At 62.0% G+C, this 23,075-nt stretch overlaps 1 protein-coding gene across 6 annotated transcripts; it reads left to right on the top strand.

Moving 5' to 3' along the window:
* The first annotated feature begins 279 nt into the window (after positions 1–279).
* NPEPL1 (aminopeptidase like 1) lies at positions 280–21,394 on the top strand. Of its 6 annotated transcripts, none has more exons than XR_005016546.1 (13): positions 280–532; positions 1,251–1,436; positions 2,002–2,172; positions 6,153–6,242; positions 6,693–6,774; positions 8,464–8,606; positions 13,281–13,358; positions 15,513–15,613; positions 16,305–16,428; positions 16,761–16,937; positions 17,377–17,512; positions 18,125–18,246; positions 18,806–21,394. XR_005016546.1 is itself a non-coding variant. In XM_036826476.1 (13 exons), the coding sequence occupies exons 1-12, from the start codon at positions 383–385 to the stop codon at positions 18,242–18,244; spliced, it is 1,533 nt and encodes a 510-aa protein (XP_036682371.1). In that variant the 5' UTR covers positions 281–382; the 3' UTR covers positions 18,245–18,246; positions 18,806–21,394. The 6 variants fall into 6 exon arrangements, 4 of the variants coding, with proteins under 4 accessions (XP_036682372.1, XP_036682371.1, XP_036682373.1 ...); XM_036826476.1 differs by having other exon boundaries at positions 281–532; positions 17,402–17,512; XR_005016545.1 differs by having other exon boundaries at positions 282–532; positions 17,402–17,512; positions 18,031–18,246.
* Positions 21,395–23,075: the final 1,681 nt, after the last annotated feature.

Here is a 23,075-nt window from a genome sequence, read left to right as displayed (position 1 = left end):
GCCGCGGTTAGAGGCCTGCCGCGGTTAGAGGCCTGCCGCGGTTTGAGGCCTGCCGGGAATGGGGCCTGGTGGGGCCGGGCCTGGGCCTACTGCCTGCGGTGCGGGGCCTGGCGGAGTTCGGGGCTCGCCCTGGGCCGGGGCCTGCAGGTCCGGGCCGCCCCGGGCCGCCCGCCCCGGGCCTGCCCCACCCCCAACCCGCCCCGCCGGCCCGGCGCCCCCTCGCGCCCCGGGCGGGCCCTGCACGTCTCGCGAGCGGCCCGGAGCGGCGGGGGAGGCGGGGCCGGCGGCCGGGCAGGGCCGGGGCGGCGCCGAGGCCCGGCCGGAGCGGGAGCCCAAGCGCGGCAGGCGCGGTGGCCGGGGCCCGGGGCGCGGGCCGGCGAAGATGGCGAACGTGGGGCTGCAGTTCCAGGCGAGCGCCGGGGACGCGGACCCGCAGAGCCGGCCGCTGCTGCTGCTCGGGCAGCTGCACCACCTGCACCGCGTGCCCTGGAGCCACGTCCGCGGGAAGCTGCTGCCCCGGGTCACCGAGGAGGTGAGCGGGCCGCGCCGGCCGCCATGCGCCGCCCTGCCGGCGAGCGGAGGCCGGGCGGGGCCGGGCCGGCGGGGAGGCCGCGGAGGCCCCGCCTCGACCGCCCGGCGCCCCCCAGCCTGCCCGCCCGCCGGCCCAACGGCCCAACGGCCCAACGGCCCGGGCGCGCCCAGCAGGCCAGGCCGGCCGGCGAGGCCCGGGGCCGCCCGCCTCCCAGGAACCAGAGGAGCGGGCTCCCGTCCAGCAGCCCCGCCCAGAGGCCGTGCGCGCCCCGCACCCACCCGGGCCGCAGGCTCGTGGGCAGAGCTGGCCTGCCCTTCGACCAGGCGCGAAGGAAGTGCCCTTGAGGGGCCGGGCCCGGCAGCCTGCGCGGCCCTGACACCGCCTTCCAGAACCCTTGTGGTGGTGCCGCCCGCCCCCCTCCAGGGGCACCTGGCTGCGTACCACCCCAGTGCAGGTTTCCAGCGTTTGTAGCAGAGCAGCCTCCAGCCTGGCCGTTTAAGTCCCCACTGTTTAATCCCACGAGGGTGGACGCGCGCCAGCCGACGCACACAGCGCTTATCTAGTGAGATGTGACACTTCTTAATTAGGGACCCTGGGTGCCGCGGGGAGGCTGCAAAAGTGCCCTTTTAGCAGGTGAGGCAGGCGTGTGCGCGCAGGGCTCCTGGCCGGCGGCCCTGTAAAGGCTGGTGTCTGTCTTGTGTCTCCCCTTGTGATGCAGCTCTGGCAGGCTGCCCTAAGCACGCTCAACCCCAGCCCCACGGACAGCTGTCCCCTCTACCTGAACTATGCCACCGTGGCCGCCCTGCCCTCCAGGGTGAGCCGGCACAATAGCCCCTCGGCCGCGCATTTCGTCACCCGGCTCGTGCGGACCTGCCTGCCGCCGGGAACCCATCGGTGCATTCTGGTGAGTGCTTCTGAGGGGCTGGCCCCGCACGGGCCCCTGAGCTTCGGGTCGCTGCGTGCTGGCTGCTGGCCGGGGCCTGTGGCTCAGCCCTCCGGACCGCAGAGCACTCCGGCCCACGGTATCCCCGAGGCGGACGATGCCGCTGCGACCGCGCAGTGCAACCCCGGCCTTACCGCCGCCGGGGATACCGAGGGCCCCGAGACGGAACGGTCTACCGCAGATCAGTTTGGGTGGCAGATCTGAGACTCAGACCCAGGCTTCCTGAGCCTGTGTCCGCTGTGCATCGCTGCACGTCCTGCCTTCCTGTCTCGGGAGGCAGTTGACCCCATCTGGTGGCTGACATTTTCTTTCTCACATCGTGGGACAGTGATTCCGGGGAAGGCCCCTGGGATGATGGCTTTGCTGGGGCATCTCCGTCCAGATTGTTTCCACAGTGCCCTCTGACCCAGCTCTGGGGCCCTAGCACTTCCTGATGGCGGCTCCCATGGGTTGGGCCCTGGGTCCCATCCACCCCCCGAACCCCGCCTCGCTCCCCCTCACCACAGCTCCACTCTCTGTGCTGCAGATGGTCTGTGAGCGGTCGGACGCCTTCGCCTCGGCCTGTGCCCTGGCCCGCGCTTTCCCGCTCTTCACCCAGCGCTCGGGGGCATCACGGCGCCCGGAGAAGAAGACCGTCACGGTGGAGTTTTTCCTGGTGGGACAAGACAACGGGCCAGTGGAAGTGTCCACTTTGCAAGTGGGTGTCTGGAAGCTCAGACCGGGTCCCCGCGCCGCACTCCCCGCCGCCCCCCAGCTTGGGCAGAGCTCTCTTTCCCACTCCCTGGGAGGACAGGACAGGGCTGCTGGAATTCCCGAGAAAGCCCCCCGGGGCCTGTCCAAAGCCGGGCATCGGGCCCCCTCCCCCCAGGGTGGTCTTGTTCTCAGGGTTCGGTTCTGTTCAGCCAGTGTTTATCGAGCACCTGCCCCGTGCCGGGCGCTTTCATGTTTCGATACTAATAATCCTGCCCGTGTATATATCGCGTTACCCTTTATGGTGCGCTTTTACATGTGTTATTTCATTTGATCTTCCTTCGTTTGATCCTTTTGAGGCACGGCGAGGCTGGAAGTGATTTCCAACCTATAAGTCCTTGTGTGGGCCAAATGCCAGTTTCCCTCCCGTGGCGACCCCCCCCAGCCCAGTGGTGCTGTGGTCCCATCCTCCCCACCTGCAGTCCCCGCTCCAACCACCAGACTCAGGTGGTCCTTTCCCCTCCTCTCCCCTCCCTCACCTGTCACTCTGTCTCAGGCCCCTTGAGCACCCCCTCACCCGCTGTGTGCCCCCAGGTCTGTAACTGCTTCCCCTCCACCTGGATTCTGTCCCCTAGGAGGAGGCAATGTGCCTCATCTCTGCCCTCCTGAGACGGCGCCTCTTTTTTCTTCCCTTCACCTTCCGTGGTCCGCTTGCTTTGCCTGTCTTAACTCCCTTTCCCCCCTCAGCCCACCAGCATGGAGTTCGCCCACCCCCTTCCTGACATTGTTTTCCAAGGACCACATCTACCTGACTTGAGCACTGGTCATCCCTCCTTGTAGGGCACCCGCCCAGCCAGGAGCCTGAGCCTTCTCTCCTCCCCGTACCCCTCCCGCCTGCCCCGCCCTCTCCGCATTCCCTTTGTGCCCCCCACCACCACCATGGGGGCATTCCGGCCTCACTCCCTCCTCTCTGGGTGGTTTCAGTGCCTCTGGGCTCCAGCCTGCAGTTGGACACCAATGATCACTCCTTCCCTCCCGCTCCAGGGAGTTCCTTCTGAGTTCTGGGCTGGGGCTGGAGACCTGAGCATCCTCTACCTGCTCCGAGCCCTTCTCCTCCTGCCCTCAGCCACAGGGACTGGCTTCCTGCTGTCCCTTGGCCTCGCCAAGCCCGGTCCTGCTCAGGGCCCCTCTCCAGGGCCCTTCCGGCTCTGGTTCTGCCTGGTCTCAGTCCGGCTTCTGCCCACATCCCTTCCTCGGGGAGGCCTGGCCATCCTGGCTGGCCCGGCCTCTCCCACACTGCCAGGCCCTCTGCCAGCCGAGAGCCGTCCGCACCGGACATGACACATCTGAGTTTAGCCTCTGTGCCCTGCGCTGGAATCGGAGTCTCCCAGCCCAACGCTGGGAGGGCAGGGTCCTGGTCCTGTGCATAATAATCCCCACACCGGCCTTGTATGTGATGAAGGGTCTCCCTGGCCCCTACATCCCACCCATCCTACTTTGCCCACCTGCACCCCACTGTTCTCTGGGACCACGGTGGCAGCCTCCTAACTGGCCTCGCTGCCTCCAGACGCCCCCCTCCGGTTCCGCTTCCCACTGCCTCACAACCAGGCAGGGGCCGGCGCTTTGCAAGTGCTTGTCAGGTGTCAGGCGCTGCTCCGAGCACACGTGTGCACACACACTTAATTCTCACAACTGCCCAGTGAAATGGGTTCTGTTACTCTCCCCACTTTAGAGTGGAGCAAACTGAGCCTCAGAGATATGAAGTGACTTACCGGGGCCACGCCAGCATGGGGTAGAGCCAGGCTTAAACCGCGGCCGCCGTCCGTCAGCCCTCTTTCTCTTCTGTCTTGGATCGTGAGCACTTGAGGCTCTGACACCCCGGCTGGCCTTTCCCTCACCAGGGGAACCGCCTAGACCCCATCTCTGTGGCCTCTCCTACCCTCCTTCTCTGTGGCATCTAGTGGGACAATGTGTTGTGATTCTCTGCTGGACTTGAGTCCCTTGGGCATCTTTGAATTCAGAGTCTAGTGTGGGGCCTGGCGCGCAGTAGGTGCTCACGTGACGTGGATGGAATGAATGAATGAGTGAACGGATGGTCCTGCTTTCGTGATGAGGAAACTGAGGCACAGTGAGGTGCAGGCTCCTACCCCAAAGGTGCGCCCTCGCACCTGAGCCTCCGCTGCGCTCACAAGGTCCGTGAGGCCGGCACTGATGCGCCTCCCCGACAGCGGCCACAGGTCTGTGCAACCCCCCACAGACAGAGACCCTCACCCTCCTGGGGGAGAGCCCGCTGCCAGGCAGCGCGGGCTACACGGCACATCTCGCATCTGAGCCGTCAGGTCTCTGCCTCTGAGGCGCCAGGGTTTAATTACCTCAGGACAGCCTGGGAGGTGGCTGGGCTGGCGTTGTGGACCCAGAGCCTGCCCTCCCCGCCCCCGCGGGGCTGGAAGAGGCGGCGAGAAACGGGATGCCATCCTCACCCCCGCTGCGCCTCTCTCTTGATGTTGCCTCTTCCCTGCACTGGGAAAGGCAGCCAGGCCCTGGAGGTGGGTGCTGGAGGGCCAGGTGGGGCAGGAGGCAAAGCCGAGCGTCAGGGCTGACGCGGGTGGACGGAAGTTCTTGGCGGAAGCCGCGAGGGGAGAGGGGCCAGCCGGTTTGGGGATGAGCATGACCTCTGCGTGTGCATGTGCCCCGTCTGCGGTGCCTCCCGTGGTGGACGGTGTCAGGCTCCTGCCCCCCTTTGGGCGCTGGGTCGGTGCACAAGGCCGGTCTGTCTGTGTGCTTCCCTCCTGGCCCTGTGGCCAGAGCAGTGTCACATCAGACGACCAGGAGGAAGGGTGGGGGTCTGTGACACTCACATGGGGCCCACGTGAGAAAAACGCCTCCCCAGCGGGCCCAGGGACCTTTTCTCCATTGGGAGGATCCAGAGAAGCTCCTGGAGGATATGGCCTTTGAGAAGTACCTCAAAGCGTAGCTGGGATCTTGGCAAGAGAAGGGGAGTCGTTTGGTCTGCTCAGGCCACCATGACAACAGCCCACAGACGGGGGGCTTGAACAGCACATGTTTAGGACGTCCAGGATCACGGTGGGTCCTGTGAGGGATCTCTTCCCGGCTTTCAGACCACCACCTTCTTGCTGTGTCCTCTTCTTTTTTTTCTTATAAATTTATTTATTTTTGGCTGCATTGGGTCTTCGTTGCTGCGCGCGGGCTTTCTCTAGTTGCGGCGAGTGGGGGCTGCTCTTCGTTGCGGTGCGCGGGCTTCTCGTTGCGGTGGCTTCTCTTGTTGCGGAGCACAGGCTCTAGGCGTGCGGGCTTCAGTAGTTGTGCCTCGCGGGCTCTAGAGCACAGGCTCAGTAGTTGTGGCTCATGGGCTTAGTTGCTCCGCGGCACGTGGGATCTTCCCAGACCAGGGCTCGAACCCGTGTCCGCTGCATTGGCAGGCGGATTCTCAACCACTGCGCCACCAGGGAAGTCCTGCTGTGTCCTCTTCTTAGGGGCAGTCATCCCATCATGGGGCCCCACCCTCCTGACCTCATTGAAACCTGATCATCTCCTAATACCATCCCATTGAGGGTCAGGGCTTCAGGACATTCAGTCCATAACAGAGGGCAGTACCTCCTCCTGAGGCCAGACATAGTGTGTGTTCAGAGCCAGGCAGGAGGGCCACCTGCCACCTGGATGAGGGGTGTACGTAGCAGGAGATGAGGTTTAGAAAGCAAGGTGGGCCCCATGTAGGCCACGCAGGATGCCAGACTTGAAGGGTTCCTCTGTGATTCTGGAGCTGCGTTGGACTTTCTGTAGACAGCTGGGGGGTCACGGGCAAACTTCTGCTTCCCTTCCACCTGCCCTCGCTCCCCTGGCAGCAGCCCTGCAGCCTCCCCCGGGTGACGTGTGCCTCTGACACCTCTGGGCCCCTGGCCATTGGATGAGGAGGGATGCCTTCCACCTGGTCCCAGGGCCCCAGTGACGGCCTTTTGTTTCTCCTAGTGTTTAACAAGCGCCACAGAAGGCGTGCGGCTGGCAGCCCGCATCGTGGACACGCCCTGCAACGAGATGGACACAGACACCTTCCTCGAGGTTCGTAGCCCTGGGGTCCTGCCGGGACTGGGACGGTGTCGGTAGACCTCAGGGAGAGTCAGGAAACGCAGGGCTGCAGGGGGATGGTCCACAGTCTCTGCACCTCGTCTGGGGAAGCCGTGAGCTGCTGCGGACAGAGTCCTGCCGTCCATCCAGAGCCGAGGGGCCCCCAGGCCTCAGCTGAGGGTGGAGGGAGGACAGAGCTTCCTCCCCAAGGCCCCTCAGCAGGACTCCAGCCATGAGCTGCAGGAAATCGCAGAGTTTGGAGGGTGAGCCGCCTCTCCTGGGTTCAGTCATGCTCGGAGCCAAGAGCCAAAGCCACGGCCTCCCGGCCCATCCCTCTCCCACCGTAAGGCATCTGCTCACCCCTGGCCCAGGCCCTGGCCTCGCCCTGATTTAAGCCGTCTTCACGTGTTTGTGTGTTGTTGTTTTTTCCATGAACACATCCAGGAGATTAAGAAAGTTGGAAAAGAACTGGGGATCGTCCCAACCGTTATCCGGGACGAGGAGCTGAAGACGAGAGGGTTTGGAGGTGGGTCGGGGCTGGTCCTCGCAGATCGTGGCCTCAGGAGCGGCCCGGGGTACCTGGGTGGCAGGGGGGCACCAGGCTGCACGGTGTGTCGTCCCAAGCTTCGCCCTAAGCTTCGCCCTGAAGGAACCCAGCCCGCGTCCAGCCCCGAGGCCAGACCCTGGGAAGCAGACCATCTGTGGGGGAGAGAGGAGGCAGCGGTTCAGATTCTGATTCAGATCCTGGAAGCCTCAGGATCCAAGGCCTCCCCCGCCCACTCGCTCTGTAGCCTCCCACATGCTGCCGTCCTGGCTCCCTGGCTAACCCAGCAGGGCCTTTCTGTTCCTCGAATACACAAGTTCACGTCCACATCAAGGCCTGCACTTGCGGCCCTTTCTGTCTGGGATGCTTTCCCCCGAGGTAGTCTCACGATAGGGCCGTCTTACCCTGCACGTCTTGGCCACCTCCTCAGAGAGCCTTTCCTGATTGCCAGGTCCGTCCTCCCCCAACTCCCAGGCACTGAGATGCGGTGACGACTAGGACAGGAGCTTTCTGTCTGGCTGGGAAGGTCACTGTTGTTACCTGAGGCTGCAAAGCCAATTACCCCAGAAGGTAGCAGCTGAAAGCAACACGTGTCTGTTGTCTTGCAGTCCTGTGGGTGGGCAATCGGGCGTGGCTTAGCTGGGTCCGGCCCAGCGTCTCTCGAGGCTGCGGTCATCTGAAGGCCCCAGTGGGGCTGGCCACGTGCTCCCAGCAGGGCTCACTCACGGCCCTGCCAGCAGGCCTCCGGGCCCCACTGGCTGTTCCTTGTCTTGTGGGCCTGTCCTTGAGCAGCTCACAACGTGGCAGCTACTTCTCTCAGAGCAAGGTCTCCGAGCAAGAGACGAGAAAGAGCAAGCAAGATAGAGGCAAGGTCTTCTTTTGTCACCTAATCTTGGAAGTGGTCTTGTCATCTCTGCCACACCCAGAGGAACCGAGACATGCAGTCCTGCCCCCACTTCGGGGAGGGGATCCACACGATCATGAATGCCCAGGGGCGGAATCTGTGGGCATGTGTTAGTGGAGGGAGAGGGAGTTCAGTCAGAAAGCTTCACAGAGGAGGTGACGTTTGCAGCGGGTCTTGCAGGATGAGTAGGAGTTTGTCAGGCAGCTATTACTGCCTGTTGTCCTGGTTGCTACGATTGTTCAGTTCGATTACTGGGGGACCTTGAGGCATGGGTTGTGCCCACAGCAAGCCACAGTTTTCTTGAGAAGGTGGGGCATAGAAACCAACAGTGAGGCAGTGGTGGGAGCGAGGTCGGAAAGGGAGGTCCATCCTGAGTACACAGAGAGGTCAGGGAAGGGAGGGCGAGCAGGGGCTGGAGCGGCCTTGAAGAATTATCCAGAAATCGTTTCATTCTGCAATCCTGTTCATGTCTTTCTGGAAATGATACAATATTTTTTCTCTCAGCGGGTTTTCTTGCCTCACAATACTTTGTGTAGAATTCATTTGCAGTCCCAGGGCAGTGAACTCATTTGCCTTCCCCGATCCCACACCGGCCAGGGGGCGGGAGGGGGCGGGAGGGGGCAGGGAGGGGGCAGGGAGCTCTCCGGGAGGAACGTCCACAGGCCAGTGGCTGCTTCGGGGGGGAGAGCAGTGTTGCTGGGGGGCTTCCGGGAGTCCTCCGCTGGGTCCAGCCCGCGCCTCACTGACGTGTCCTGTGCTTTCCCTAGGGATCTACGGTGTGGGCAAGGCTGCCCTCCACCCCCCAGCCCTAGCCGTCCTCAGCCACACCCCAGACGGAGCCACCCAGACCATCGCGTGGGTGGGCAAGGGCATCGTCTACGACACCGGGGGTCTCAGCATGAAGGGGAAGGTGAGGTGCGGGGCTGGGGCTCGGGCGGGGCCGGGCGGGAGGGCCCCTTCTCAGGCGTCAGAGGAAGGAGCAAGGCTCCTGGGCCTCGGAGTCGGGGCGTCCAGGGCAGAGGCCGTGGGGCCCAGTCCCCCGAGAGGCAGACGATTTCACGCCCTCACTTCAGGCAGGAGGCAGGAAACAGAAAATCTGGAGAAGAGGAAGGAAGGGGCCTGGGGAGACGCCCACCGTCTCCACGACCGTCTGAGGTCCCCCAGGAGGATGCTTAGTGGTGGTCCTCACGAGACCTTCGGAAAGCAGACGCCCTGGTTCAAGGGAGGGGAGTCTGGGCCCGGAAGCCAGGTGCCTGGGAGCGTTGCTGGGAGGCTGCAAGTCCCAGAGTCTCTCTTAAGGGTGGCCCCTCCTCACGCCCGGGGGCCTGCCCTGCACCAGGAGGAGGAGGAGAGGTGTCTTCATCTGCTCACCCCACATGCAGGTGCTCCAGGCCTGGGCTGGGCTCTAGGGGGAAACTGGGAAGGAGACCTGGAAGAGCGGAGTCAGCTATCCCGGAGAGGGAGCTTTAGACGGCTGAGCGCAAGCTAAGCTCGCGCAGGGAAGACACTGACGACTGGCAGCCCGCGTGGCTGTCAGACGCGTCCTCTTGGCCCAGATGGTGTTTTAAAATCTGAATTAGGTACCAGCATTTAAAAACAGGAAGAATTCTCACGGGACTGGGTCTCTTACCTTTTGTAAACTCAGAGGACCTGGCAGCGCTGGTCCTGCGTTCGCACCTGGGGGCATCGTGCTGGAGCTAAGCGGCAGCTGCCCCTGTGGACGCGCCTCCTTCCTCTGGTTGGCCGCCGGCCCCACCACCCCCTGCCGCTCCTCTGACGTCACACCCCAGGGTCAGCTGCTATTTAGGGTAGGGCTTGTGCTGCTACTTTTTGCACTTCTGTATTTGGTACCTAGAGTGGATGATCTTTTTTTTTTAACATCCCTCCTCTTCTAAACAACAAAATTATTTTCAGGACTAATCGGGAAATGAAACAAATAATAAATGTTTAAAAAAACCAGACAGCAGTAGTGAATTCCCCGATAGTGAATTCCCTTTTATCGAATTCCATGTATATTATCATGCCAATAAAAAATTAAAAATGAATGTTATAGTACAAATAAAACAGTCATCCATTAACACTTTTAAACAGCATTAATGTGGGCTTCCCTGGTGGTCCAGTGGTTAAGACTCCACCTTCCACTTCAGGGGACATGGGTTTGATCCCTATTCAGGGAAGTTCCACATGTTGTGAGGTACAGCCAAAAAAGAGAAAATAGCGTTAATGTCATTTTTGATAGAAAAAAACTGATACCTCCATGTTGTTCTCTCGTGGTGATGTATGCCAGCATCAGACTCTGCTGTCAGGCCTTAGCTTCTGCGGATTTGTCAATGACTTTATCAACATTGGTCATCTTCACATCTTTATGTTCACTAGACAGAGGTACCAGATCGGTCAGTCTGTGTTCACTCATAGTTGATCCAAAACAACACAGTTAATTTTAATTTTGAAGAGTTTCTATCACATGAAGCAAGTGATACACAAATACTCAGGGGAAGTCTCCAACAGTAGGGTCCCTCGGCAGTGACTGCTAAGAATCCCATTTCCCAAGAAGCTCCCAAAATTGGTATAGCGTCCATGTCTCTGGTCCTCTGAGATCAACTCCAGCAGCTTTCAGACGTCTGTGGAGTAAAAACGTTTTAAACACCACGACTCCAGTGGTCCCCCGAGACTGTGGGCAGCAAGGAGGCTCGCTGCTCCCTGGGGTTCACTCCGAGCGCACCATCCGAAGGCAGGAACTCGCCGTCACAGGCGCCGTGCACACTGACCGGCCGCCTCCCGAGCCCGCCCGACTCGGAACCAGGGCACCTCGCGGAGTCTGCGCCCCTGGCAGTGATTAGTATCCGTGTAGGATAGTGTTGCTGGAGTTAATGCCGTAGGAGTTAACATAGGTGGATTTGAAGCTTTTATTTATGTGATTAGGACTCGCTTCAGCCAACAACAGGAGGAATCTTTTTCCACTGATGACGACGGGCAGACTGACTTTTAGTCGGTTTATTACCGTTTTAAATTCTCTGCAGATGATGTGCCCCTCTAGCTGCACCTGGTGCTGGTCCCCCGCCCACACCCTTGACAGGGGCTCTTGCCCTGAGTTCTGGGGGGCAGAATTTCAGGCTCATTTGGATGTTGGCTTGTTGGAGGGTGGGAGTGAGAAGCAGGGCTTCCTGGAAATCAGTCATTTTGCTGGTGGCACCCTCTCCCAGTTTTGCAGGAACAATCCCGGTTTTCAAAGATTCTCGAGGCAAATCAGGATCAGCGTGAATTAACAGGTCTCAAGTGTGTTAGACTCAGGACCCCTTCCAGTCTTAACAAGTATTGATTCCAAAGAGATTTTGTTTATAAGGGTGATGTCTGCTGGTATTTACCGTACTAGAAATTAAAACTGGGAAATTTTAAAGATGTGTATTAATTCATTGAAAAATAACAATATGACCCCATTGCATACCATTGTAAATAATACAGCTTTATGAAAAGAACTGTATTTTCCAAAACGAAAAAAAGTTACGGAGAGGAGTGGCAATGTTTTACATTTTTGCAGCTCTTTAATGTGTGCCTTAATAGAAGACAGCTGTGATCACGTATCTTCTTCTGCGTTTAGTCTATTGTGATCTGTTTTAGTTGAAATATAAAAAGAAAATCTGGCCTCAGTCCTTTTGTAGTTAGAAAAGGGAGAAGCATTTTAGTACCCTCTTCAGGTAACTCAGGACATTCTTCTTTGCTATTACACCAAAACTCGACAGGTGGGAGTTTCTGAAAGGTTAGTTATGATGTGGAATCTGAAACCGTGCCTGTGAGCTTTGGTGTTCTGCTACGTTGAAATCTACAGGTCTGTCTTGAACTTTGAATGTATGATTTTGTCATATCACACATGATATGGGTCATTTGGAAAATATTGTTCACAGAGTTATGCAGAACCTCCAGATTTTGACACATTTCATTATATAATATTTTTAAAAACCACATTCGTTAATATCACCATCTAGCTCATGTAAAAAGGTGAGTGTTAGGAAGCCATCATGGAGGCAGATACAAGTTTTCCAAAATTCTGACTTTTGCTTGACAGCTCAAATTTTACCACTGGCACCAAGCAATGCCGGCTGCCCTCCTGGAGGTGAGAGGCTCACTTTGATAGTTTTTGAGAAAATGTCTGCAGATACCTGAGTCTGGGTCCCCAGCATCTGTCAGTGGTTCCTCCAAGTACAATGGTGTTTGCAAGAACAGAGGCTTGCTGAGCTCAGGAAAGACTCAGGGCCCGCTCCCACTTGGGCTCCAGCCGACCCACCGTGACCGACTGCCGGGCGTCGGGGAGAGAGAGCAGGGCCTTCCCGGCACCTTCCATCTCATCACAGACGGTGTTGGGAATGGCTGTACTCAACGGCTGAGATTTTGAAAAGTTAATCATTTACTGCCTCAGCAAGGAGACTCGAGTGAAATGGGCCAGTGCCTTATTTCCCGGAAGGCCTGGAAGTGAATCCAGTGACCGCCAGGTCCCGTGGGGCCCCGGGCCACGGCTCCAGCCATCACTACCCCTGCCCCATTGGTGCAAGTGTCAGCCTACCAGTGACCAAGGCGTTACCATGGAAATCGTTTCTCTTATAAAAACAGGAACGCCAGGTGGGGTCCGAGAAGCTGACACAGTCAGTTGAGCTGCGTTTTGGTGGGACATTTGTTCTGCCCATGACAGGGGATCACGGGGTTTCAGTGACCATCTCGAGCCATTTTCTGTGTGGCCATTTTGCAAGGGGTTTGATTCTAGGTCTGAGGCCCCAGTTTTCCATTTAAACAATCCTGTGGTTTCTCGCAGATCAGGTCAAAATAGATGGCTTATTTTCAGTAGTGCTAGCTGAGTCATTTTCACTCAACTTAATTGTAAAAGCAGCTCCGTTTATACCTAAAAATACTTTCCATTAAAACTCGAGGCTCACGTAATCCAGTAAGGGTTCAGAAAAATCACTCGGTACCTTTCAATCCCAAATCCTTACATCCGATGACCTGTTGTTAATTTAAAATACGAACCTGTCAGTTAGTGTTGGGAACCTATAGAATGTAAAAACGCGCAGCTGCTCTCAGCTAGCTTATAGAAAATCGTGTTACCTCTGTGGCCGGAGGGCGCCTCTGTCTCCAGTGATCCTCCCATTAGACCCGTCACCCCGGAGACGCGAACTGGGGCGGGTGGCAGGTATCCTCAGGGTGGGGGTGGGATTGGTGATGTCACAGTGACCGGTGACATTTGGGAAGAGCTCCCATTAACCCGGACGGGGCGGTCAAGGTAGGGGGACTTGGTCATGACCTAGCCAGGAGCCAGGCCACGGCGAATCCGCCAGCTCTGGACGTCTCCCCCGCCCCCTCCCCCCTCGCACAGTTCCCTTCAGTAACTCCCAAAGCTCTGCTCGAGCCAGAGGCACCCTGGCATCTTTGGCCCTTGCTTCCCGTTGCTTCTAGGGGACCCCAGGCGACCAGTGGCGTTTCCTGGGTTCTGTGGGCACCAGGTCCTGCACCTCCGGGGCCCTGGTGTCGGGCTGGGGCGGGGGCCATGGTATCAGCATCCGCCCACCTCTCTCTCGCCCCTCTGTGCCACCCGCAGACCACCATGCCGGGGATGAAGAGGGACTGCGGAGGCGCCGCGGCCGTGCTGGGGGCCTTCCGAGCCGCCGTCAAGCAGGTGGGTGTGGCCCTGCCCTCCCCTCGCGACCCTTCTCCCCAGAGCCGCCCCCCGTCCTTCCTGAGCCTCTGCAGCCCCCTGGCCCCTTTTCCTCTGCACCCCAGCACTGGGCCCCTCGGGCTCCTCCACCCAAGCGTGTCACCTTCGCCTGCGCGTCTGGCTTCTCGGGTCCCCGCTGAGTTCTGAGAGCCTTGCCGGTCCGGACCGAAACGGGAAGGGCGCCGTGGAACAGGCTGCCCGCCCGGCCTGCCCGCTCACACTCGGGGTCCGGTGCTCAGGGTCAGGGTCTGGGGAGGGCCGGGCTGCTGTTTGGCGGGAGGGGCCCGGGGTCGGCCCTGGAGTAGCCTGGGCGGCCACTTTGAGCACAGACGTCCAGGGCAGCCGGAGGGCCCGCACTCGCCACCCAGGGCACGCCAGGCCTCGTGGAGCCAACGGCTGGAGCCAGGTTCCTGAGCCAGGGGAGCCCTGTTGAGGGGCCAGCAGCAGTGGCTGCTCCCCGGCGTTTGGAGGTGCAGAGGGTGTTTATCCAGCAAAGGGGGGTGGGCGCACACCGGCCGTCCAGGGGCACTTACCTCTCAGCGTGGCTCCCTCGGGCGCTTCTGAGAAGCCCGGCCCTTCGTGTCACCAGACACAAGCCTTCCTTCCCCACAGGGGCCACCTGAGCAGCGTGGCTCCCAGGGGTGAACTTCCAGTGAAAAGATTTTGGCAGATAGTTTCTGCCCAGGCACCCCCGAGAGGGGAGCAGAAAGTCCGGGAGGAAGGAGGGCTCGGCCTGCGGGCCGGGGCATCCCGACGGTGCCGGGGCGCCTCCCTGGGGTCACTGCGGCAGAGCTGCAGGTCACGGCACCCGCCCCCCAGGAGCAGCGCGTGACCCCCCCTCTGCGGAGCCAGGTGTGGGATGGGGAGGGGGTCTTCGCCCTCGTCCCCTCGCCCTGCTCGGCACACACAGGCCCGGCCTGGGGGCAGCACCCAGCTCACCTGCCCGCCTGGGGCCCTGCGGGCTGAGCCGGGCCCGGCCCCTCGGTGGATGAGCTCGACAGGGATGCGAGGGGAAAGGCCCAGCCGCTGCTTGTTGTCAGCTCGTGGGGGAGTGTCTGGAGAGCTCACGTGGCCGCGCTGCCCGGAGCCTTTGCTGAGGGGCCCGGGTGACTGCCCGCGGAGGGTCTGTCCTGGCGTTTAGACAAGGAGGCTGGGAGGCGCCCCAGCAGGTGGACCCGTCCTGTGTGCAGGGAGCTGCTTGGCAGTTAACGCCGATCTGTCAGCTGGCGGCCGTGAGTGGTCTCGGGACTCCTCTGGACCCTCCACCGCCAGGGGTGCTGCCGTGGGGTGCTGAGGGTCCCCACCCCACAGGGGCCGAAGGCTGGAGGCTCCGCTTGTAACTGGTTTTTTAAGAAAAGGAGCGTGCCTCAATACGAGCCTCAAAATGCAAAACGATGGTGACAGATCGTGACCCACAGAATAAGTGTCCACACGTCATACTGGTAGGCGTAAGTCACGTATTCACAGCAGAATCCCAGTTGCTTGCTGTAGAAGTGATAGAAATAGAAAACCACCATTTGGCAAACAGCAGCGTAGTAATTGTTTCAGGTGAGAAGGATCAACAGATGCTGAAATCAGAGGTGAGGGTGGTGAGAATGGGAGCGAGGAGGCGAGTCCACGCGAGGGCTTCCGTGGTGGGGCACGGGGGCGGGGGTCACTGTGTCCCCGGGCACTCCGCCGGGCAGGGACGGCACGCACAACCTGAGCGCAGGCACAAGCAAACGCCAGAGGCAAAAGGCCAACCTCGGAAGCTCGCAGATCTGCAGGTTTGTGTGGTGAGGGACCTTGACCGCTGGCCACCCTGTGTGGGCGGGAGACAAGGGCTGAGCAAGGCCCCTGGGGAGCGGCCGGGCTGGAGCTCAAACCCGGCAGCTCAGCCCCGCTTCCGGGCTCAACGCTGCATTGCACGGACTTTGGTGGCGGACCCCTGGCCTAGAGCCCGCCGCCAGGACCACGGGGAGTGCCGGAGGCTGTGCTCACGGCTCCCTGGACTCCTGTCTGTCTGTCTGTCTGTCGCTGTCCTGGTGCATCAGAGGAGAGTTCCGGCCCATCCTCCCCCCTCCCGCCGCCGGCACCCCCAGCCTGTACCTGGAGCCTCTGCCCTTGTGCCTGCAGGGTTTCAAAGATACTCTCCATGCCGTGTTCTGCTTGGCTGAGAACTCGGTGGGACCCAGCGCCACGAGGCCGGACGACATCCACCTGCTGTACTCAGGAAAGTAAGGCCGACCCCGCCCGCCCACCTCACAGTGCCTTCCTCCCTCACGTTGTCTCTGTTGTTGGAACTCGTGGCCCTTCCCAGGGCCCTGCTGGCAGCCCTGGCCGCGCCCAGCTCACCCCGGCCGGGGCCAGACGCTGTGGGGAGGACGCCCTGTGTCAGGAGCCCTTGGGCAGCAGCCGCTTGGCCCCAGGGTGGCCGCGAGCGGGGCCGTGTCACTGCGCGAGGTGTCGGGCACCACGCAGGGGCTCGGGACCCACCCTGCCTTAGGGGGACAAGCCCTTTCCGACCTTTAGGCGTACTGTCCTTCGGGTGTCTGAAGCCTGCACCCCCAGACCCCCAACTGGGGGGCCCTGCCTGCATCTCCTCCCTGAGATCAGCCCTTGGGCTGCTCCTTCTCAGCTGCAGAAGGAAACGCTCGAAAGTCACAGCAGGCAGCATCTGGAGGAGCAGGGGGCCCCGGATTCGGAATAGCAGAGTCTGCTCGCCCGCCCAGCCCTCCCACGGGTGCCCGTCCCCAGGGTGACCCCGAGAGGCGCGCCTCCCCTCCTTTACCCAGGCGACCCTGTTCTCCCATCCTACAGATGAGGAAACTGAGGCACGGGAGCAGGGGGGGGGCGTCACTCCGGACCTGCGTTTCTGTTGGGGACAGGGAGGAGGGGCTCTTAAGTGGGGTCTTGGCTGCACCCTAGGACTGTGGAAATCAACAACACGGATGCCGAGGGCAGGCTGGTGCTGGCAGATGGCGTGTCCTACGCGTGCAAGGACCTGGGCGCCGACATCATCCTGGACATCGCCACGCTGACCGGAGCTCAGGTGGGGCCCTCCGCAGCGGCCCCCGCGGAGCCGGAGGCCACCTTGACTCTGAGAGGGGCGGGGTCTGCTGTCCCTTCATCTTCGTAACGGGTCGGAGCTGGCCCACGGGGCTCCCTGGGGGTGCAGGTGCGTGGGGCCCGAGGACCACAGCGGGAACGTCAGGGCAGGACAGGGACCGTCCCCCAGGTGGTCGCGCTCAGGCTTCTCTCGCTGTCTTGCTGCCTCGCTTTCTGTCGGCCCCTCTTCTGTCCTGGGTGTTCCCCGCCACCCCGACCTGGATACCCTCCGCTCCCCCCACCCCCGGCTCTCTCCATCTCTCCCCGCGTCCCCAGGGCATCGCCACGGGCAAGTACCACGCGGCAGTGCTCACCAACAGTGCCGAGTGGGAGGCGGCCTGCATGAAGGCCGGGCGGCAGTGCGGGGACCTGGTGCACCCGCTCGTCTACTGCCCGGAGCTGCACTTCAGCGAGTTCACCTCGGCCGTGGCCGACATGAAGAACTCAGTGGCGGTAGGTGCGGAGCAGGGTGGAGCGGGGTCAGAGCGACCCCGAGAAACAGCAGCAGGGCGGATCAGGGTCCCCCCACGAGGCCTCGGATCTGGGCTCTGGTCGGGGGAGGGGAGAAATCGTCCAAAGTGGGGGCGCGCCGCTCACCGGTCTCGCTGCCGGCACGTCCGCTCGGCGGGCACCAGGGCGTCCTCCCCACTCCGGGCCCTGCCTCCGTCGCCCCCATCAGCTCTATCGCTGGCGCCCCCTTGCCCGGCATGAAGGCAGACCCCGTAGCCCACGGGCACGGCCCTCGGGGTCACTCTCTGCTGCTCCCCACGTGGTCGCTGAGCACGGTGGGGTGGAGCGGGTGCGGGGCGCCCAGCGAGGACCCAGCTGGACGCAGCCCCGAGGGCGCTCTGGGCGAGCCCCTCCTCAGCGTCCCCGCCGCTGGGTGCCGAAGGGTCGCGGCCATCCTCCTCCCGCAGGACCGGGACAACAGCCCCAGCTCCTGCGCCGGCCTTTTCATCGCCTCGCACATCGGCTTCGACTGGCCCGGGGTCTGGGTCCACCTGGACATCGCCGCGCCCGTGCACGCCGTGAGTCCGGGCCCCAGGGGTGCCCCTGCCTCCCCCCGTTAGGACTCGCTTGGCCGGCCGGCCGCTCTGCTCCCCTCCCCGGCCCCTCCCCACCAGGCTGGCCGCCCCCACCCTCTCTGGCTCCAGAGCTGCAGGCTGAGCTCATCGGAAACATTGTGTGTGAGGGTCACACGGCCAGCTGTGGTCCCCCTGACCTCTGGCCTGCTCGTCCCTGGGAACAGCGTGGCTGCTGCGTGAAGCCCTTCCCAGCCGACCCGTCCTCGGCAGGAGGCCCAGGGCCCTCGGTCTCGCCCTTTCCCACCCCAGGGAGACGGGCTGGGGGCAGGGAGCCCAGGGCCGTGTGACCAGCCCGTCGCCCACCGGCCCGGAGTGTAGCGGGACAGGGAGGGGGGTCGTGGGGCATGTGGGGGGCAGACGCCCTGGTCCAGGAGCCAGGGGCCCCCACCCACACCCCGGCGGCGGGTTTGCCGAGCGGCTCTGGCTCGGCCGCATGTGTTTTCCACTGCCCTCGCCCACAGGGTGAGCGGGCCACGGGCTTCGGTGTGGCCCTCCTGCTGGCACTCTTCGGCCGGGCCTCTGAGGACCCTCTGCTGAACCTGGTGTCCCCGCTAGGCTGTGAGGTGGACGCCCAGGAGGGGGACGCGGAGAGGGACACCAAGAAGCGCAGGCTCGTGTGACGCGGCTGCCCCGCCCGGCGATGCTGGGCTCTTTACCTCACTTTGCACTGATTAATTGTAAGCAATTGGAAGATTATACCTTAAGATGAGCTTCGGTTTGTTTTGTTTTTAGTTGTCGTGGTGACGGAAAGGGCTCCTTCTTGTAAGTCTTAGGAGACAGCTCAGGGTTTGGCGGGGCCCCGGGGAGGGACGAGCGGGCAGCACTGGGCTTGTTTCTGTTTGATTCGCCGCCAGCTTCTGCAGACCGTGCTCCCTGCTGGGGCCTCCGCACGACCCCGGGCCCCAGGGTGCATGCGCGGCCCTGGCGCTCTGGGCTGCGTGACCCTTGGGCCGCCTGCCCCTGCTCAGCGTCCATGGTGGGTGCCGTGACCCAGTGTCCAGCCCGGGCCCTGCGCGTGGCACCCACATTACAGAGAGCCCAGGCCCGTGCTCCAGCCAGGGCTGCCGCTGCCTCCAGGCAGCCCTCCCCTTTGAAAGGATGGAGGTGACTTACTTCGGGACCCAATTTTATGGAGCAAGAGGAAGCTCTACTCTGGCCCCTTAGAATTCACTGGGGGTGGAATTAAATATGGCTGAACCCCATCACATCTTTGCCTCCGTCTCACTCTCTCTCCAGCCCGTTTTAGAAAGCAACCCTGACGCCTGCCCATGGGCCTGAGGCTCCGGGATGCCACCACCTTCTCCCAAACCAGCATCTGGCTTTGAGATGCAGCTTGTCAACCTCGTTTTTACAGATGAGCAAGCACCCTGGGGCCCTGGGGTCCAGGCCTGCACAGCCTGGGCCATCTCGGATCTGAGGGTTCGGAGTGCAGCCTCCTTGGGCTCTTAGGGCTTTCCCACGACCTGCAGTCTGCAGGGAAGGCCGTCCTGACCCCCCGAGCACATCACGAGGCAAGTGTTGTACGGGTTCAAGTGAAGGTCCCCCCCGGGCATGTTCCTAGGTGCTGAAGGGCCCGGTCTGGCCAGGTTTCAGGGAGACCCCCGACCTGGGCCCAGCGGAGGAGATCGGGGACTCGGGCCCCACCCGGCATGGAGGCGGCTGCCCACGCCTCCTCTGCTGGGGACGGGAGGGCGAGAACGTGGCTGCAGGACACTCGTCCCCAGGCTGTGCCCTGACAATCAAGGTGACCCTTTCTGGGTTTGGTCCCAAGCACGTATGTAATAACTGCCTGCTGTGGGCACAGCCCTGACTGGGCCTGGGAAAGGCAAGCGGCGGCTCCGAGGCCCCAGCCCCATCTGGGAAAACCGTGGCCCATGTGTTAAGTCGCAGTAATAGTGGTCACAAGGTGCTCGGTGGGCCGCGCTGTGAGCTCAGGGAGGCGCAGGGGCCGGAGGGGCCAGGAGCCTTCACGGGTCATTAGCGTGCTTAATGGCCTTGTAGTAGGCAGCTCGCTCCAGCTTCCCCCTGAGAAGCCCTGGAGGATCCAGAGGTCACCGAGGTGGTCCAGCGCCTTCTCCAGGCAGCTGGCACTGTCCTTTCCCCCCCCATTCCCCCCACCCACCCCGCAGAGGCTGCAGGATGCAGGGTCAGGGAGCAGGGGAGGAACTGAGTCTCCCTTGTGCGGGCACAAAGGCGGCCTCAGGCCCGGGGACTCAGCTGGGGAGCAGCTGCAAGGGCTTGGCATCAGGGGGACCCAGGGCTGAGGCAAAGACCCTGCTTCTCCGAGGCCAAAGGGCCTGAGGACGTGACGGCTGCTTCCCACGGCCCCTCTGGAGCCCTGGCAACAGGGTGGTTTGCGGGCCGGCGGGCGCCGGTGCGACCACTTGATCACAGTCTCGGGCAAGCGGTACAGGAAGATGAGTCTGGCCGACAGCTCCTGCTCCAACTGCAGCTCGCCCAGCTCGCGGACCAGGAAGACGGCAGCGCAGAGCCCGAGCACGCGGCGCACGTCGGGCGGCTGGTCGTACATGATGGACCGGGCGATACCGAGGAAGTGCTCGTGGATGAACTTGGCCGTGACCATCACCATCGACACGTAGAGCCCGACGAGGCTGGGTGGGGGGCGGCCGTCAGCGCCACTGTCCCAGGAGAGCAGTCACAGCCCCCGACTCAGCCCGGCTGGATAGGGGCGCGAGTGCTAGCCGCTCACGGCCCCCGAGGCCTCCTGTGAGTGGGTCTGGGGTTCCAGCCCCCGCCTGAGGTTGGAGGGCGGGGTGATGGGCACCCGTGGAGCAGACACACGTTACCCTGCAGACAGGAATGAGGGACAGGACGGTGGGAATGTCCCTTTCTGCTAGTGGCTTGTGTGACAGTAAACCACCGTCTTGGTATGTTTCTGAGGCCAAGGGAACAGGAGCTTGTGCCCCCCCCCCTCCTGGGGCAGTTCTGGGGAGCAGGAGTGAGAAGGGACCGGAAGGTTCTGAAGAGCCCAGGGCATGAGGCAGGTTCTTAGAGCCGGGGGAGCCTTACCCGTATCCTGCCAGGAAGCCCAGGCTCCAGGGGCTGACTTTGTCATTAAAGATGACCAGCTCCATGTCCTGGCCGCAGCCCCGGCTCTGGTCACAGCCTGGCCGCCACTCCCGGACACCCCGCCACTCGGCCGCCGGGCTGGCTGTGAGGGCCTCCGCTGGCCTTAGCTGCTGCATCCGGACTGTGGCATTGCAGAAGAAGGCCAGGCGGTCCACGTCCCAGGACCCGTGGGAGTGGGCTGTGCAGGAGAGACAGCGTCAGGCCCTGGGGACGTCTGCAGGCTCGGGAAGACCCAGTGTCACCCAAGGTGACCACGTCAGAGAACTTGCCTCGGATGGGCCCGAGATGGACGTTCAGGGGAGCGAAACCTCTGACGCTCTCCCCGGCTCTCCCCATAGGCAATGCAGCCTCCACTCGGGCGCAGCCTGGCCCTGCACCCAAAATGCACCCCTTTTTCCTGCCTTGTTCAGGGGTCCCCCACCCGGAGGCCCCTTCCCCAGCCGGCCCCTGGCAGTACCTCCCAGTGGGCCGGTAGTTGTGGTCTCGCTGGAAGGCTCAGCCTTGTCCCCTGGTGCACACTGACGCACCCCTCGGAGCTCTCGGGGCCCCCAGGAGCACATCCGTGACCCCACCAGCCCCCTCCCCCAATCCACGTTGGTTGAGTTGGAATTTGCTGCATGATGCTCTGCCCAGAACCTCTGTTCAGACTGTTCCCTGGCGAATTGATGTTCAGCAGTTTTGTTTATTTGTTTGTTCTTTAACAAAAGGTTGTTTTGGTTTGAGATTCAGCAAAAACACTCACCGCCTTCTGCTTCCTCTCTGTTCGGGATTCAGTAAATTAGCTGTTCTCCAGTTGGCTTCGAGGCCTCGCCTCAAATGAGCCTCCAGCAAGATAATGCGTTTAAAAGCCCTTGGAAAAGTACCAGGCACCGCGCACATGAGAGGCAGCGTCAACCTGCGAGCGGCTTGCTCAGCCCTGCGCCCGAGCCAGGCAGGCTCGAGGGGCCTTGCTCAGGCCCACGGGTAGGGCTCGGGGGCGGGGGGCTGCCTCGTGCCCTCCTGCCCGACCCCCTGTCTGCCCCAGCAGCGCCATCTGAGGCCGGGGGCAGGGATGTGAGGGCGGGACGGGTCCTCATCAACTTCCAGCTGGTGGGCCGTTTTCGCTTCGGTCCTCACCGTGGTCCTGAGAGCTTTGGGGATGAGTCCAGGGAGCATTCTTCAGTCAGGAAAACAAAGTCAGAGACAAAAATCCAGAGGCCCGCTTTACAGTCACCTGCACTTAGCGTAGTTCAAACACGAGGGGCCTCGATCTGAAACCGTGGGTTCCTATTGGCTGCGTGAGAAACTCCGCAGGGCTCAGACCCCCCCCCCAAGTCAGCTTAGAAAGTCTCCCCAACTCCGTGACCGTGGCCTCCTTTGCAATGCCTGACTGTCCCTTTCTTCTAATGGGTCGGCTGAGTTTCTGCGGCGTCCACGAGCGTGTCTGGTCCAGCGTGGGGATGGCCTGAAGGCGCTTCCTCGGCCAGTAGTCTTTATTAGGTGCCACCTGTATGCACCCCTGAGACAGGCACTCCTCTCGTGGGGTCCTTCCCAGCCTGCAGCCCTGGGGGGGTCCAGCTTCTGGCTGAGGAGCCAGAGCTGGCCTGTGGGAAGCTGGAGGTGGGCTGCCCCCGGCGCCCAGGGGGCCCGAGCTGTAGGCGGCTCGCAGGCCAGAGCGGCCCTCAATCCCACCTCGAACGCTCGCTTTCTTGTACCCACCATGGAGGTGTCATTAGCGACTAACAGACTAGCATTTCGTAAGCAGTTTGCCTGGTGCAGGGCAAATTATCTTATTCCCACCTCGGGGCACGGAAGCGTGCGTGTGTGTGTGTGTGTGTATGTGTGTGTGTGTGTGTGTGTGTGTGTGTCTCGGGGAGGCGGGAGATTCAAGCCCAGGGGGGCCGGGCTCTCTCTCTCTGCATGATTTCCGCCTTCCGTCCAGAGCCCTCTGACCTCTGGCAGCCCTCCCCATAGCGCAGGGCGCGGTAGGCAGTCATCAGGCCTGTGTGCACCGGTCCGTGGAAGAGGGAGGTGAGCCCGCAGATGCTCAAGGCCGAGGCTGGCCAGACAGAAGCGGCCAGTTCACGGGGCCCGTCACTGGCCAAATGCCCCCGGGAGCTCTGTGTGCGGCCCCGGGCTCTGGGCTCGGTTTCCCCATCTGTCAAATGGCCCTGGACCCTCCGGCCTCCTGTGATCTGAGTGTGCTGCTCACGGGCTCTGGGCCGGCAGAACTGGGTTCAAACCCCAACCCTGCCTGTTTCGTGGCTTGAGAGCTGGAGCCGGTTAGCCGGTTACCTGTGTCCTAGGGACACCATGCGCCTGGGAAAGTGCTGCCTAAACAAGGAAAAGCCCGCACGCTGCCGCCCCCGCCCGCGCCCGGCGCGCAGAGGGGACACCTACCCGGGCTCGCTCCTGGCGAGGCTGAGCCGTTGGAACA

Source organism: Balaenoptera musculus, chromosome 15 (genome assembly GCF_009873245.2).
Source record: "Balaenoptera musculus isolate JJ_BM4_2016_0621 chromosome 15, mBalMus1.pri.v3, whole genome shotgun sequence".
In the NCBI taxonomy this organism is placed as follows: domain Eukaryota; kingdom Metazoa; phylum Chordata; class Mammalia; order Artiodactyla; family Balaenopteridae; genus Balaenoptera; species Balaenoptera musculus.
Note: the sequence above shows the minus strand (reverse complement) of the source record. Positions and strands in the feature narration are given on the sequence as shown.